Genomic DNA, 13,114 nt, shown 5'->3' on the forward strand with positions numbered 1-13,114 from the left:
TGGATTATATTGTAGATATCCAATGATAGTACGGTGGTGATTGTATCCATACGAACTCCTGCAAAATGTAATACAATTTAAGATAAATATCTAAATTTGTTAAGAATCTAAAACCTAATAAGAATATGAAATTGTTATGACTACTCTATCTTATAAGAGATAAGGAAACAATTAATCATATTCAAGCATTAGTGGAAAGCAAGATGTATGCAAATGCTCATGGTAGTGTCAGATTTATTTTCAGCATGCATTTGGTATTTAAAATTTGAAAATACACAAGACATAGCAAAAACTTGGAAGTATATATCTTGATACAATAGTGCTATCATTAATGAGTAATAATAGCTTTGTTAGCAACTACTATATATACCATAAAGCAATTGAATAAGTTTACTATATGTTTTAATAGTTGTGTTATAATAAGAGCAATTTAACTTTACAGATATTTTAGTCAGAGGTGATGGGATTTTCAAATCCTTCCTTTACAACAATATGCAAAACTGAAAGTGATATAAATTAAACTTATGCTTTAACTAAAAATGAAACTTAAGTTGTACACTGCACATTAGTGGAACATCAGAAGAAAAATTAAAAATACAATAAATAAACATTAGAATAAGACAAATGACAGAAAAAATACTATGATTTAAAAATATAAACAATTAATCCAAATGGTTATTAAATGTTTATGAGAAATTTTATGATGGGGAAAATAAACCATATGTTCGGTTCATAATCAAACAACACTAATATTGAATTAATAACAACAAGAATGATTGCACTAAGAAAAAAATTTAGTTGTAATTGATTGAATACCTCAGAAGAAGCTAATCATCAGCAGGGTCTAATGGGTCTCGAGTCTCCTGTGACTCAATACCATGCTCTGACTGGGGATCCTGTGACTGGGGCGGCTGTGATCGGTCCCATCTAGCAATGACTGCTCGCATCAGGGACAATGTCTCCTCCTGAGCAGCCCATCTCTCTTCCCACCTCTGATCCATGGTAGTCATCTGAGTCTTCAATTCTTTATTTTCTTTTCTTAATGACTCCACCTCAGAAGAAGAAGAAGAGGAACTGGCACGACCCCTAGGAGTCCTCAAACGATCAAATACCACCTTGGCCTGGGAGCCAAGACCGTAGAGGGAGGAGTTCTTTGTCCTTCCACCCACAACATCATAATAAATTTCATTTATTTGCTGGGTGGATAGATCCTGTGACTCCCCTCCCTCTACTGGTGGCTGAGATGCCTGAGCAACCCTGTTTGTCATTTCCTCCTGTGTAGAAAAAATATACAAATTATATCTTATACACAATTACTAGAGTTATTTAATAATGAATAACGATTAATTATAATAAAGTTAAAAATTCAAACCCCAATGTTCTTCGATCGAAGATCTACGTATGTGCCATCCTTTCTCTTGTGAGTCTTAAGAAAGACCTCCAGGCAAGTGGGTTGTCTTTCTAAAGAACGCTCCTGCATGCACAAATAAGTTGGTTCACAAATATACAAGCTTGTTAATAAATAAAAATATAATTTACAAAATATTAAATTCAATTCACCAGATCCATGGCGTGCTCAACAATAGATCGAGATCCTGATGTATGGCGAGCAGATCCGGTACTCGGGCCACATGGCTCTGTATTCCTATTTTCTCGAGCTTTTAGAGCCTTTGACTGCCATTTTTCTGCAGACCAAGTGGTCATCCATGCACTCCAAATCTCCTCGGATACATAAGCTGGTCTAGTGCCATCCTTTCTCATATAATATAAAAGGTCCTTGTATAACTTGGCACAGTAAATATTCCAAGTCCCTACAAATTTTCCCTCCTATCCTTCCTCCCATGTATATTTTTTCTGCAAATAGAAGTTAAAAATTTAGTATATTAAAGATTAAATATATTGTACATATTCAACTTACTTACCAGAAATTCATTAAAATAAAAATCTTTAGTCGCATTATCTACATGTCTCCATGTAGTACCAGCAATGCAGACTCTTTCTTTAAATTTTTTTGTAATATATGTGGATACTCGATGGCCGTCAGGAGTAAATCTGCATATAAACAATTTTAAAACATAAGCTATATGTTTAAAAAAAGAAAATGAATTAATAATAAATAAAAAATACTTACGTCTCTCCAACAACCCTAAGAACTGTAGATCCACGAAGTGGTGGTGCTGGATGATCTGCCATGAGTATCTACAAAATAGCATACAATAAAGTGAACAAACATGGTAATCAGACAATAAAACATGATTGAATCATAACTTACTTAAAGATCAATAATGCTAAAATTTAATCAATGTTAGTCTCTGGAAATAGTTCTACTCAACATCAACAGTTTGTAAGTCGTCGTCTCTAGACTCTGTTATGTGAGCAAAATCCTCACTGCTAGATGTCTCTACATCATCTAGCTCCTCGTCACTGGCATTAACATCTACAAGTAATTGTGATGTAGAAGGAAGTTGTGAATCAACTGAATGTCTCTCTACTTCATCATTCTGAAATGCATCATGGTTTTGAGCAGTAATGGTGTTCGGCATTTCTATGATCGAACGAGGCTTCATTCGACAAATAGACAACCATTCACTAGCTCTTCTTCTCTTCGTAGGATATTCAAGATAAAAAACTTGACCCGCTTGTATTGCAAAAATGAAAGGTTCAAACTTATTGAACCTTCTATTTGCATTAACCTCAACTAAATTATAATTTGGATGTATTCTGGTACCTGTTCTTGGGGTCGGATCATACCATGAACATTTGAATAACACACACCTTTTTATAGGTAATGCTGGATATTCAATCTCTATAATTTCCTCAAGTCTACCATAGTAATCAAACTCAGTGTTATTTGTGTCGATAGATCCCTTTACACAAACACCATAATTATAAGTTAATCTCCGTGAATCTCGTTGTGTCACATGGAATTTTAGACCATTAACATAGTAACCAGAGTAGACCATTATTTGGCGAAGGGGTCCTGATGCAAGATTCAATATTCTATCATCTTGCACATTTGATATTCTGCTGTCTTTCACCTATCAAAAGATGTATGATATAAATTAGCTAGGATCGATCTTAATTTTATGAAGAATTATGAAAATTTCTCTAACTTACATAAATTTAAAACCATAATGCAAATTCAGTGTCTAACTTGTCAGCAACTTGACTTGCACTCATTGATGGATTTTGTAGATATAATTGTTATTCATACAAGCTGTGAACAACAATGGTTAATTTGAGGCATTTCGGAGATTAAGAAAACAAATACAGCAAGATTAAAGTTTAAGTGGGTAAGTTAACTTACTTGATGTATGGTTTGACTTCATCACAATTTAAGAGTATGTATGTTCTTGCAGCATGATATTCGTGTTGAGTTAACCATCTAGAAACAGATGCACCCAATGGTGTACCAGCAAATTTGAAAATAGAAAGCATCGATGGGTTAATATTCTGAGTATCATCGGAATTTCTAGGACATTTGTTCCTTCTGGTTTTAACATGATCAGCAAAATAATAGGAGCAGAAGGAAGATGCTTCCTCAACCAGATAAGCATTACTTATTGACCCTTCAACTTTTGCTTTATTACGGACATTATTCTTTAATTTTCTCAAAAATCGTTCAAATGGATACATCCATCTGTATTGAACAGGACCTGCTATTCGTGCCTCATATGGTAAATGTACTAGCAGATGTTCCATTGAATCAAAAAAACTAAGTGGGAATATGCGCTCCAGCTTACAAAGTATGAGAGGAATTTCTGTTTCTAGCCGAAGCATATCGGTCATCATAATACACCTTGCTGTCAAATCTCTGAAAAACAAACTTAACTCCGTAAGTGCTTGCCAAACATTATTGGGAAGTAAATCATGAAAAGCTATTGGAATAAGTCTTTGCATGAACACGTGGCAGTCATGACTCTTCATTCCAAACATTTTTAACTTGTTCATATCAACACATCGAGCCATATTCGAAACATATCCATCTGGAAATTTAATTTCTTTTAACCAACTACATAAAGCTTGTTTACTATCTTTGTCCAATGTATAACACGCTTTGGGAAACTTATTGGTTGTTTCATTCTGATGTAACTCTGGTCTGTTGACTAGTTCTTTTAATTCCTCACGTGATTTTGCAGTGTCCTTAGTTCTTCCAGGTACATTCATCACAGTGTTGAAGATATTATCAAAGAAATTTTTCTCAACATGCATCACATCTATATTGTGTCGAATGAGTAGATACTTCTAATAAGGCAACTCCCAGAATATGCTCCTTTTTTTCCAACCACACTTGCACATCCTAACAAGATATTTATTTATCTCATCAGAATTAGGCTGAGATACTGGGAGAAATCCATAACTATCTTTTTGTTGAATGATTTGTTTGCGTGAGGCATGGCCTGCGTGAGGAGGTTTTCTTTAGAAAGTTTTTCTTATTTCGCCTAAAAGGGTGATCCATGGTAGAAATTTACGAAGTTTATCAAACCAAGATACCTTCCCACCGCAAGGTAATGAAAAGTCATCGGACTCTCTCATGCAATGTGGGCATGCTAACTTACCCTCTGTGCTCCATCCCGACAACATTTAGTATGTTGGAAAATCACCGATCATCCATAATAAGGCAAGATGCAATGTAAAATTAGTTTTACTTGCAATATCATAAGTCACCGACCCTACATTCCATAATTCATTCATTTCAGTAATTAGAGGTTGCATGAAAACATCTATCTTATCTTTTGGATTAGCTGGACCCGGAATAAGCATAAACATAAATTCATCTTTCATGCACATCCATGGCGGTATGCAGTTAATATAACCGCCAAGATGAATATTGTCCGACCGCCAAATGGTTGAAATCCATCTAGAAGTCCCAATCTCATATGGTTCCATTGCAAAAGAGGGAAACAAGATCAAGATGTTTCCAGATAGAATCAGACATGACACATTATACCTCCATCGTGCTCATGCTCATGCTCATGATGCCATGTGTATGTGGCAACTAGGATGCGTACAAGCGGTCTCCTAGCGATTAATGGAAAATAATACATCACCTTCCAAGCAATATTTTCTTTTCTTCCACGGTACGATATCGATGCTTAAAACGCGGTGAGTACATATTTTACATTCATTCAAATCACTATCTTCATTCCAAAATATCATGCTTGTTTATACAACAATCAATCAATGCAAACCTAAACCTCCGATCAATTTCTTTGTAACAAAGCTATCATCATTATGTTATCAGGAGGAGCAACAACATCAATTGACAAATGTCATTGTAACACCTTTCTTCGAGAATGATGTTGATGTTCGTTCATATTCTTCAATAGGCGAGCGATAGGTTTGAGAATGACCGAAGGAATACCCATCACTTCTCTCGTTAACATTTCATATAGTTGCTGATATTCGGGGTTGGTATTTCATCTATATTTGAATAATCAAATGCATTCATCGCATCTTGAACCATTGATTGCATTGAAATATCAATATTATTTGATGTTTCAGGAGCGGTAACAGTAGTCCCAGAAGATGAACCAGCAGAAGGCCCAATTGGTTCATATAAATAAGCCTCTCCGTGACAGTACCAATTGTAGTAATTTGGCACAAAACCATTTCTACATATGTGCATTTTTACAGTATCCTCATCACGAAATGCTCTATTTTGACATTTTTTATGATTGCAGGGGCATCGTAACTCGGCACCATTCATACATTCTGGATGAGTTTTAGCAAAGGTCACAAACTGGTCAACTTTAGCAATAAAATCCTCTCTAATAAAACCATTATCTAATCGATTGTACATCCAAGCTTTGTTCATATACATTGTTATAACCTAAAGAGAATATAATTTGAAACATTATTAAACTTATATCACTTGAAATAATTTTAAATGCGCACAATTTCATCTCACAATCATCGTATCATATTACAATAAATCTCCTCTACACTAAAGCAAATAAATGAAACTAATATATCTCCGAAATGCAAACTATAAAGTAGTGTCCGTTTCGTTCAAAACCAATATGAAGGGACTTCTTATTGTTGTTGAGCAACTAACATATCATATATCCGAATTCAAAGTCAAAGTTTAAGCAACAATTTCTTTCCAAGCATTAGAACTTTATACAACTAAAGAAAGAAATAAGGGCAGGTTACAATAAAACACTAGTACAAAGGAAGAGAGCTAATAATCCAATGATCCATTACATAAACAGAATCAAATGATATATCGTAGTGCAGCTGAAGATTTGCTACAAGACAACTTTTTCTAATTATAACATTAAAAGAGAATACAAGCTTTCGTGTACATATCAAGTTTTCATCAATTTCAATTGGTTTGTTCAATAGCAGGATAATTTAGATATGGAGGAGAATGAACAAAGTGCTTAACAGTTAACAATAACTTTATCAACTTCACTTGGCTGGCCGCGATTAGACAGTGAGCAGGTGCCTGCGACCGCTGGGATGCCGCAAACAAGGGAAGCTGGGCTGCCGCAACTGGCTGCCGCGAGGACCTGCCTGCGGTGGGTGGCTTGCCGCGAGGACCTGCCTGCGGTGGGTGGCCTGCCGCGAGCTGCCCGCGCCGGCCAGCTGGCCGCGACGGGCGCCGTGGGTGTGAAAAGGAGAGAGAGAGAGGAGCATACCTGATCGCTGGTTGCGGATCGCAGTGAACGGGAGAGGGCACGAGGAGAGGAGGAGGAAGCGATCGCGCGAATAGGAAAGCGACCGATTTGGTGCCCTAATACTGAAATACCGACGGAATTATAATTCCGTCGGTAACTGCCGACCTGAATTCCGTCGGTAATTACCGACGGAATTAACTATTCCGTCGGTAATTACCGACGGAAAAATTAATTCCGTCGGTAAGCAGTGAAGCTTATCAGTATAGAATTTTTGCGGGTTTAAAATTAGCGGATGCGGGCGAAAACTCACCGATGGAAATATAATTTAGTCGGTGTTTCCCGACTGAATTCTAGGTCCGTCGGTAATTTACGAAAACCGCTAACCCGGATCTTCCAGATCTGTTGCCTATCGTTCGTATTCCCGACTGATTTATATTCCGTGGGAAATTTACCGATGGAATATAAATTCCATCGGTAATTATCGACGGATATATATGCCGTCGGTATATACCGACAGAATTAAATTCTGTCGGAAAACACCGACGGAATATAAATTCCGTCGCTACGCCCGTCGTTAATTACGAGTATTTTTGTAGTGATGGATCGTTATATGAGTGTCATATACTTTCTCATGTGGCTATTAGTATGACTACTAGTCCTTAGACCTAAAGTCACCACAGTTCCCTACATAAGGAGTTATGTACTTTGGTTTCGTCAAACGTCATCCGTAACTGGGTGGACTATAAAGGCGATTACTGGGTATTTAACGAATTATGCAGAGAGATGTGAGTGATGTAAATGGGATCTATCCCTCCTATATGATGGGAGAGACATCGGTATTCTTGATAGAGTGAAACCATGATGTGCATGGCCATGCCCAAATGAGTCAATATAGGATATTGAGCTCATTTGATTTAGTGAGTCTACTTGGAGTTCAAGATTTAGATTGGTCAGAGGATGACACGGTCTATGCCTCACATTGATCAATCTAGATGTCTAGGATAGAAGGGCACTTGTCATATTTTGTGAGGAGTCACAATTAGTAGTCACAAGGTGATGTTGGATCTCAACATTCTTGTAACTTGGGTAGCAATGATGTATTGCTAGATACCGCTAATTGCTTATGTTTCTAAAGGAGTTTAGAAACATTGCCAACGTTACAAAAACCTATTGGGTCACACACAAAGAACAAGTGAATGGAGATTAGGTTCATATGATGAGTCAATTGGATTAGGTTCATATGATGCACCAAAGATTGGATTCGGATTAATTCAACACTACAACAAAAACTGCAAACGACAACACCCCTAAGACAACGGTTTTAAGAGAAAGCGTTGCGTATTTGTTCAAAGACAACGGTTTTTACCAAAACCGTTGTCTTTGAACTCCCCATTAAATATAAAAGACAACGGTTTTAGCAAAACTGTTGTCATTGAGCTACTTTTTTTTAAAACGACAACACTTTTTACAACGGTTTTATAAACCGTTGTCTTTATCCGCCTTTTTAGCGTCTACGACAACAGTTTTCAAAAAACCGTTGTAATTGAATTTGGTGATTTCCCCCATTCGTTGTTTTCCTTTCCCTCGCTGTTTTCTTTTCGGCGCCGTGTTTTCGCGTTCCCAAACCTAAGCCATTTATCTTTCCCTCTCCTCATACGATGTTGTGCTCCTTCTCATTTCCTGGTGAGCGGCAGCGTTCTCCAATGGGCTGCCGAAGATCCAGACGCACGGGAGGGAGAAACCGGAGAACGGGATCTGCCACGACAACAGCGCGCCGCCGGTGAAGGCGAAGACCATCGATGAACTGCACTCCCTGCAGAAGAAGAGGTCAGCGCCGACCACCCCCATCAAGGACGGCGCAGTAGGGCAACGCTGCCTTCGCCACCATCTCAGAGGAGGAGCGCCAGAAGCTCCAGCTCCAATCCATCAGGTCAATATTTAATCTCCAAACAAATATCTCTTTTTCAATAATAAAAAAAGGGGGAAACATCCAGATTCCTTGCCGATTTTTCTAAACCAAAAAGGAAACAATTCTTGAGAACAAGAATCCTTGAAGCACCTGAACCTCGGTTGAAGAATCCTCCTGCTGCCGAAGAGCCAAAAAAGAACAAGAAGATCATTGTTGAAGATGAGATCGATGTGAAGTATAAATCATTTAATAAATTTGATACTGTTAAAGAAAACTCGGATCACTATTTCAGCATCCCAGAGCATCTCGATGGTGTTCCGTCTTGTCGGGAAATTAAGGTAAGTGCCATCACTCTTAGGGATGATAATTTCCATTGATATGGTTATCTGAATCTACCCACCACGGTCGGTGTTATATGATCGATTGCATAAATAATGGAGATGAGATTGATATAGAAGTATAGCCTGGCAGTAGGGCAGGGATGTGGCAACGAATGATGATAATTTCCTAATATCTTTTTATTGATAGCCTTCAAAAAATTGGGCAAAAAGGATTCAGCTTGAGTGGAAGCTTCTAGAGAAAGATTTACCTGGTAAGATCATTCTATTTTAGGTATTTAATTTAGATATGCTGAATTCCGACTTTATACTCTTTTGTTTATTACAATTGTTTTACACTATAAATTCTCTGATTGTATCAAATGCTTGTATAAGTCTACTGTTTGTGAAGAGTTCTTTTTTTTTTGCTTTTCAAAATGCTTTTATTTAGTTATTTAGGCTTCATTAACAATTTATAATCAAGTAGGTTGGAAAATCTAGAATTTTAGATGTAAATAAAGTTTCCTTAATTTTTTGGTCTAGGGAAAAAAGATACCCAAATAAGTTGAAATATCTAATCATCCATGCAAGAGTATTGGCTTCTATGAACCCAAATGACTTATAATTTCATATGTAAATACAATTCGTAGATCAACTTCTACACTTGGCATAATTCTGCATATCTAGAGGATTCAGATATCCAAAACATGTAAACTAGAAGAAGAAAAACTCTCTTTTGCATGAAATAATTGGAAGGATCGCATGTGCATCCATACTACGCCTGAAGAACTGGAGGATTTTAGTACTCCGGACTTCACAATTTATAATGTTGGCCAGTTTCCATGTAATCGATACACACACTACATGACTACCTCCACCAGCATTGATCTTAATCTTGATAGGAAAGAAATGGTCATCCTTGGCACACAATATGCCGGGGAGATGAAGAAGGGTTTGTTCGGTGTGATGCACTATCTAATGCCTAAAAGAAACATTCTCTACCTGCACTCTAGCAATAATATGGGCAAAGATGGTGATGTTGCCCTCTTCTTTGGACTATCAGGTAAGTGTTGGTCGGACGAGATTCTGGCGCATCACCTGCCCATTGCATGGTTACTATACTGCCCTTTGCAACTTAACTAGAAGCATTCCATGTGTAAATGTGTAGAATTATGTTACACTGCAGTGTTTTCGCCATATGGTTTCTTTGTTCTTATGACTTTTGCTTTGTTGTTTTAGGCACAGGGAAAACTACTCTGTCTACAGACCACAACAGGCTTCTTATTGGCGATGATGAGCATTGCTGGAGTGAAAATGGTATTTCAAACATTGAAGGAGGTTGCTATGCAAAATGTATCGGTCTAACAAAGGAGAAGGAACCTGACATTTGGAATGCCATCAAATTTGGAACCGGCAAGTGCCCTATCAAACTCGACATGCACTTTGAAATGGAACCATTCATATTTTTTTGTCCTAATGTTTGCAAATTTCTTGCAGTGTTGGAAAACATCGTTTTCGATGAACACACTAGGGAAGTAGACTACTCTGATAACTCTATTACAGGTGATTAACAAGATGAAACAAACTTCTTGAGTGAATTGGTATTGTGTGAAAGGGAATCTGGTTCAATGGAATTGTTGATGTTGCAGAGAACACTCGAGCTTCATATCCAATTGAGTATATTCCTAATGCGAAGATACCGTGTGTTGGTCTGCACCCTAAGAATGTCATCCTCTTGGCATGTGATGCTTTTGGCGTGCTTCCACCAGTTAGCAAACTTACTTTACCACAAACAATGTATCACTTCATCAGCGGTTACACTGCTCTGGTGCATAGTCCATTGCATCAAGCACATCGTTATGCCTGCCCATAGGTACTATCATAATATCACATCAAATACTTTGGTAATTCTGGAAGCCATGGCAGTACATGGTGTTAAAACTCTTATTTACTCAATACATGTGCAATTTATGGGGAACCGGAAAAAATGCCTATTACAGAAGTAACTCCTCAGGTGAGAAACCATGCCTACTTTCTCGAAGAATTTCTTTTTCCAATATTTACTAATATTGTCGCACTCATGAACTTGGTTATGTTTATCACGCCATGTGCGATACAGCATCCTATCAACCCATATGGGAAGGCCAAAAAGATGGCGGAGGATATTATTTTGGACTTCTCAAAGAGATCAGACATGGCAGTCATGATCTTAAGGTCTCATTCTCTGATGATAATTTAAGACTGGCTAGCCTGCTTAGAGCACGATCTAATCTCTCTGTGTTGACAGATATTTTAATGTTATTGGATCAGATCCTGAAGGAAGGTTAGGTGAAAGAACAGTGAATGTTAAATTTGCATCTGGCAAACCTCATTGATACAGAAGCAAATATAAACAACAATCTTTTCTATAGTGAATATTATTTTTCTATAGTAAACAACAATATTCTCATTGATATAGAAGCAAATATAACATCGTTATTTTTCCAGCTGGAATGTAGTGAATGTTATAGCTCTTAATCTACACTTATTTGATTGACACTTTGGTTCTTTTAGGTGTCCTATGTAATTATTAAAGCTGTGTGTATGTGATTTCTATTTTGAGGAATTTGTGGAATTGTTTTAACTCTAGAAACAATTCACCCTACCATAACTCATCATGCTGATGCAATTCTTTTGGTTCAAGTTTTAATTGGAAGATTTTGAACCCATGTTTTTTTACTTTCACTTATGCTTTTGTGATGTGTCTATTTATTGCAGATCAATTTGCAGCTCCTGGCAACTTGTTACTTGCAAAATGGAAAAGCATATTGTGCCTACCAGGTCTCAAAGGTAATGCAGTCTGGAAAATGGCATAGAAAATTACATGAATATTTTGTTTCAATATGTTAATGGATGTAATGCGCTTTGCATGGATTCTATTGATCTTCGATGATAGTTCACTTAAATAATGTTAGTTGCATGCAGTGCTAATTATTTAATAGACTATGCTAAGCTAGGTATCACTGCTCCTAGTAGATTCCATGTACTGTTATTCTCTAATAAACACCTCTTTTTGTTTCCTTCATTTGGTTTGTTTTTGCCTTCTATGCACTACAGATTGGTTAATTACATTCTCCTTTTGGAATTCTGGAATTTGATAAGTTTTGTTAAAACTTTTCTCTTGCAGGTCTGCCAATTCGTGAGGCGGCTTGAGTTTTTTTGATGCAAGAAGTGAGCTTTGTTAGATGTAGCTTGCCTTGCTATTTTGTAAACTAAAAGCCAGCCATATGGAGATCGAACAGCAAATGGAAAACATGTGATTTAGTGTATATATGGAGAGTAATGGAAAACATGTGTATTTTGATGAGTAACAACTCATTTTATATATTTTTGTATATGTGGCTACAAGATGAATTATATATGGATGATTATTTTGGATTTAATGTAGTAAATATTTAGTTTTGTATTGGTGGTTTGCTTATAGTAAATAAGATTGGTTGTTTGGTATTAATGAACATTAAAGACAACAGTTAAAAATGTTGTAAAAACTAGGTAAACCACAACGAATTTTTTTTGTAAAAAGTGATAAAAGACAACGGTTTTATCCGTTGTAAAATATATTAAAACTGTTGTAAAAAAACAAAATGTGTCAAATATTATTAACCACAACAGTTTATATCTATTGTAAAAAATGTCTACAACAACGGTTTATTTCTGTTGTTGAAATTATCTACCACAACGGTTTTATAACGTTGTCGTATCCTTCGTAGCCAAATTTTGGCCATATAAACAACAACGGATAAAAACCGTTGTCAAATGTCTACAAAGACAACGGATTCAAAACCATTGTCGTAGGGCAATACATTCTACAACACCCTCAGTTACAACGGTTTTTTGACCCTACGACAACGGATAATATCCGTTGTCGTTTGCAGTTTTTGTTGTAGTGCAAATTAGACTTATTGAGTTAGACTCAATTAGATTCAATTGTTGAATGAGTCTAATTTAAATTTGATCCATTGAGTCAATTTATATTAATGAATTGAGATTCATTAAATTAAAATTGACTTGAATCAAAGGTTAGATTTAACTCAACAAGGAAGAGAATTGGTCAATTTTGACATGACCAAATGGAAGTTGAAACATCAAGTTAGACTTGATGTATTGCCACATCATGAAGGTTGACTCATCCTACATGGCATGACTAACCTTGCCACATCATCTCCACATTATCAAGGGAGATCAAGAGGTTACAATCCTCCATTTAATGTGGTCGGCCACATTAA

General features: G+C 36.6%; 1 protein-coding gene and 1 long non-coding RNA gene across 2 annotated transcripts; both read left to right on the forward strand.

Moving 5' to 3' along the window:
- Nucleotides 1–9,611: 9,611 nt before the first annotated feature.
- LOC122026678 (phosphoenolpyruvate carboxykinase (ATP)-like) lies at nt 9,612–10,722 on the forward strand. Its single transcript, XM_042585407.1, has 3 exons — nt 9,612–9,912; nt 10,089–10,412; nt 10,499–10,722. Exons 1-3 carry the CDS (start codon nt 9,612–9,614, stop codon nt 10,720–10,722), a joined length of 849 nt encoding a protein of 282 aa, XP_042441341.1.
- Nucleotides 10,723–10,725: 3 nt separating this feature from the next.
- On the forward strand, nt 10,726–11,181 carry LOC122026079. The gene is made up of 3 exons (XR_006124011.1): nt 10,726–10,863; nt 10,969–11,063; nt 11,160–11,181. It is a non-coding gene; the product is annotated as an uncharacterized LOC122026079 (long non-coding RNA).
- The last annotated feature ends 1,933 nt before the right edge of the window (nt 11,182–13,114 follow it).

Source organism: Zingiber officinale, chromosome 10A (genome assembly GCF_018446385.1).
Source record: "Zingiber officinale cultivar Zhangliang chromosome 10A, Zo_v1.1, whole genome shotgun sequence".
NCBI lineage: Eukaryota > Viridiplantae > Streptophyta > Magnoliopsida > Zingiberales > Zingiberaceae > Zingiber > Zingiber officinale.

Excerpts from the sequence above, each read along its gene's own strand:
- LOC122026678 (XM_042585407.1), top strand. The coding sequence starts at position 9,612 with ATGTGCATCCATACTACGCCTGAAGAACTGGAGGATTTTAGTACTCCG. Across the intron at positions 9,913-10,088 it reads CCTCTTCTTTGGACTATCAG|GCACAGGGAAAACTACTCTG; the intron begins GTAAGTGTTGGT and ends TTGTTGTTTTAG. Across the intron at positions 10,413-10,498 it reads CTCTGATAACTCTATTACAG|AGAACACTCGAGCTTCATAT; the intron begins GTGATTAACAAG and ends TTGATGTTGCAG.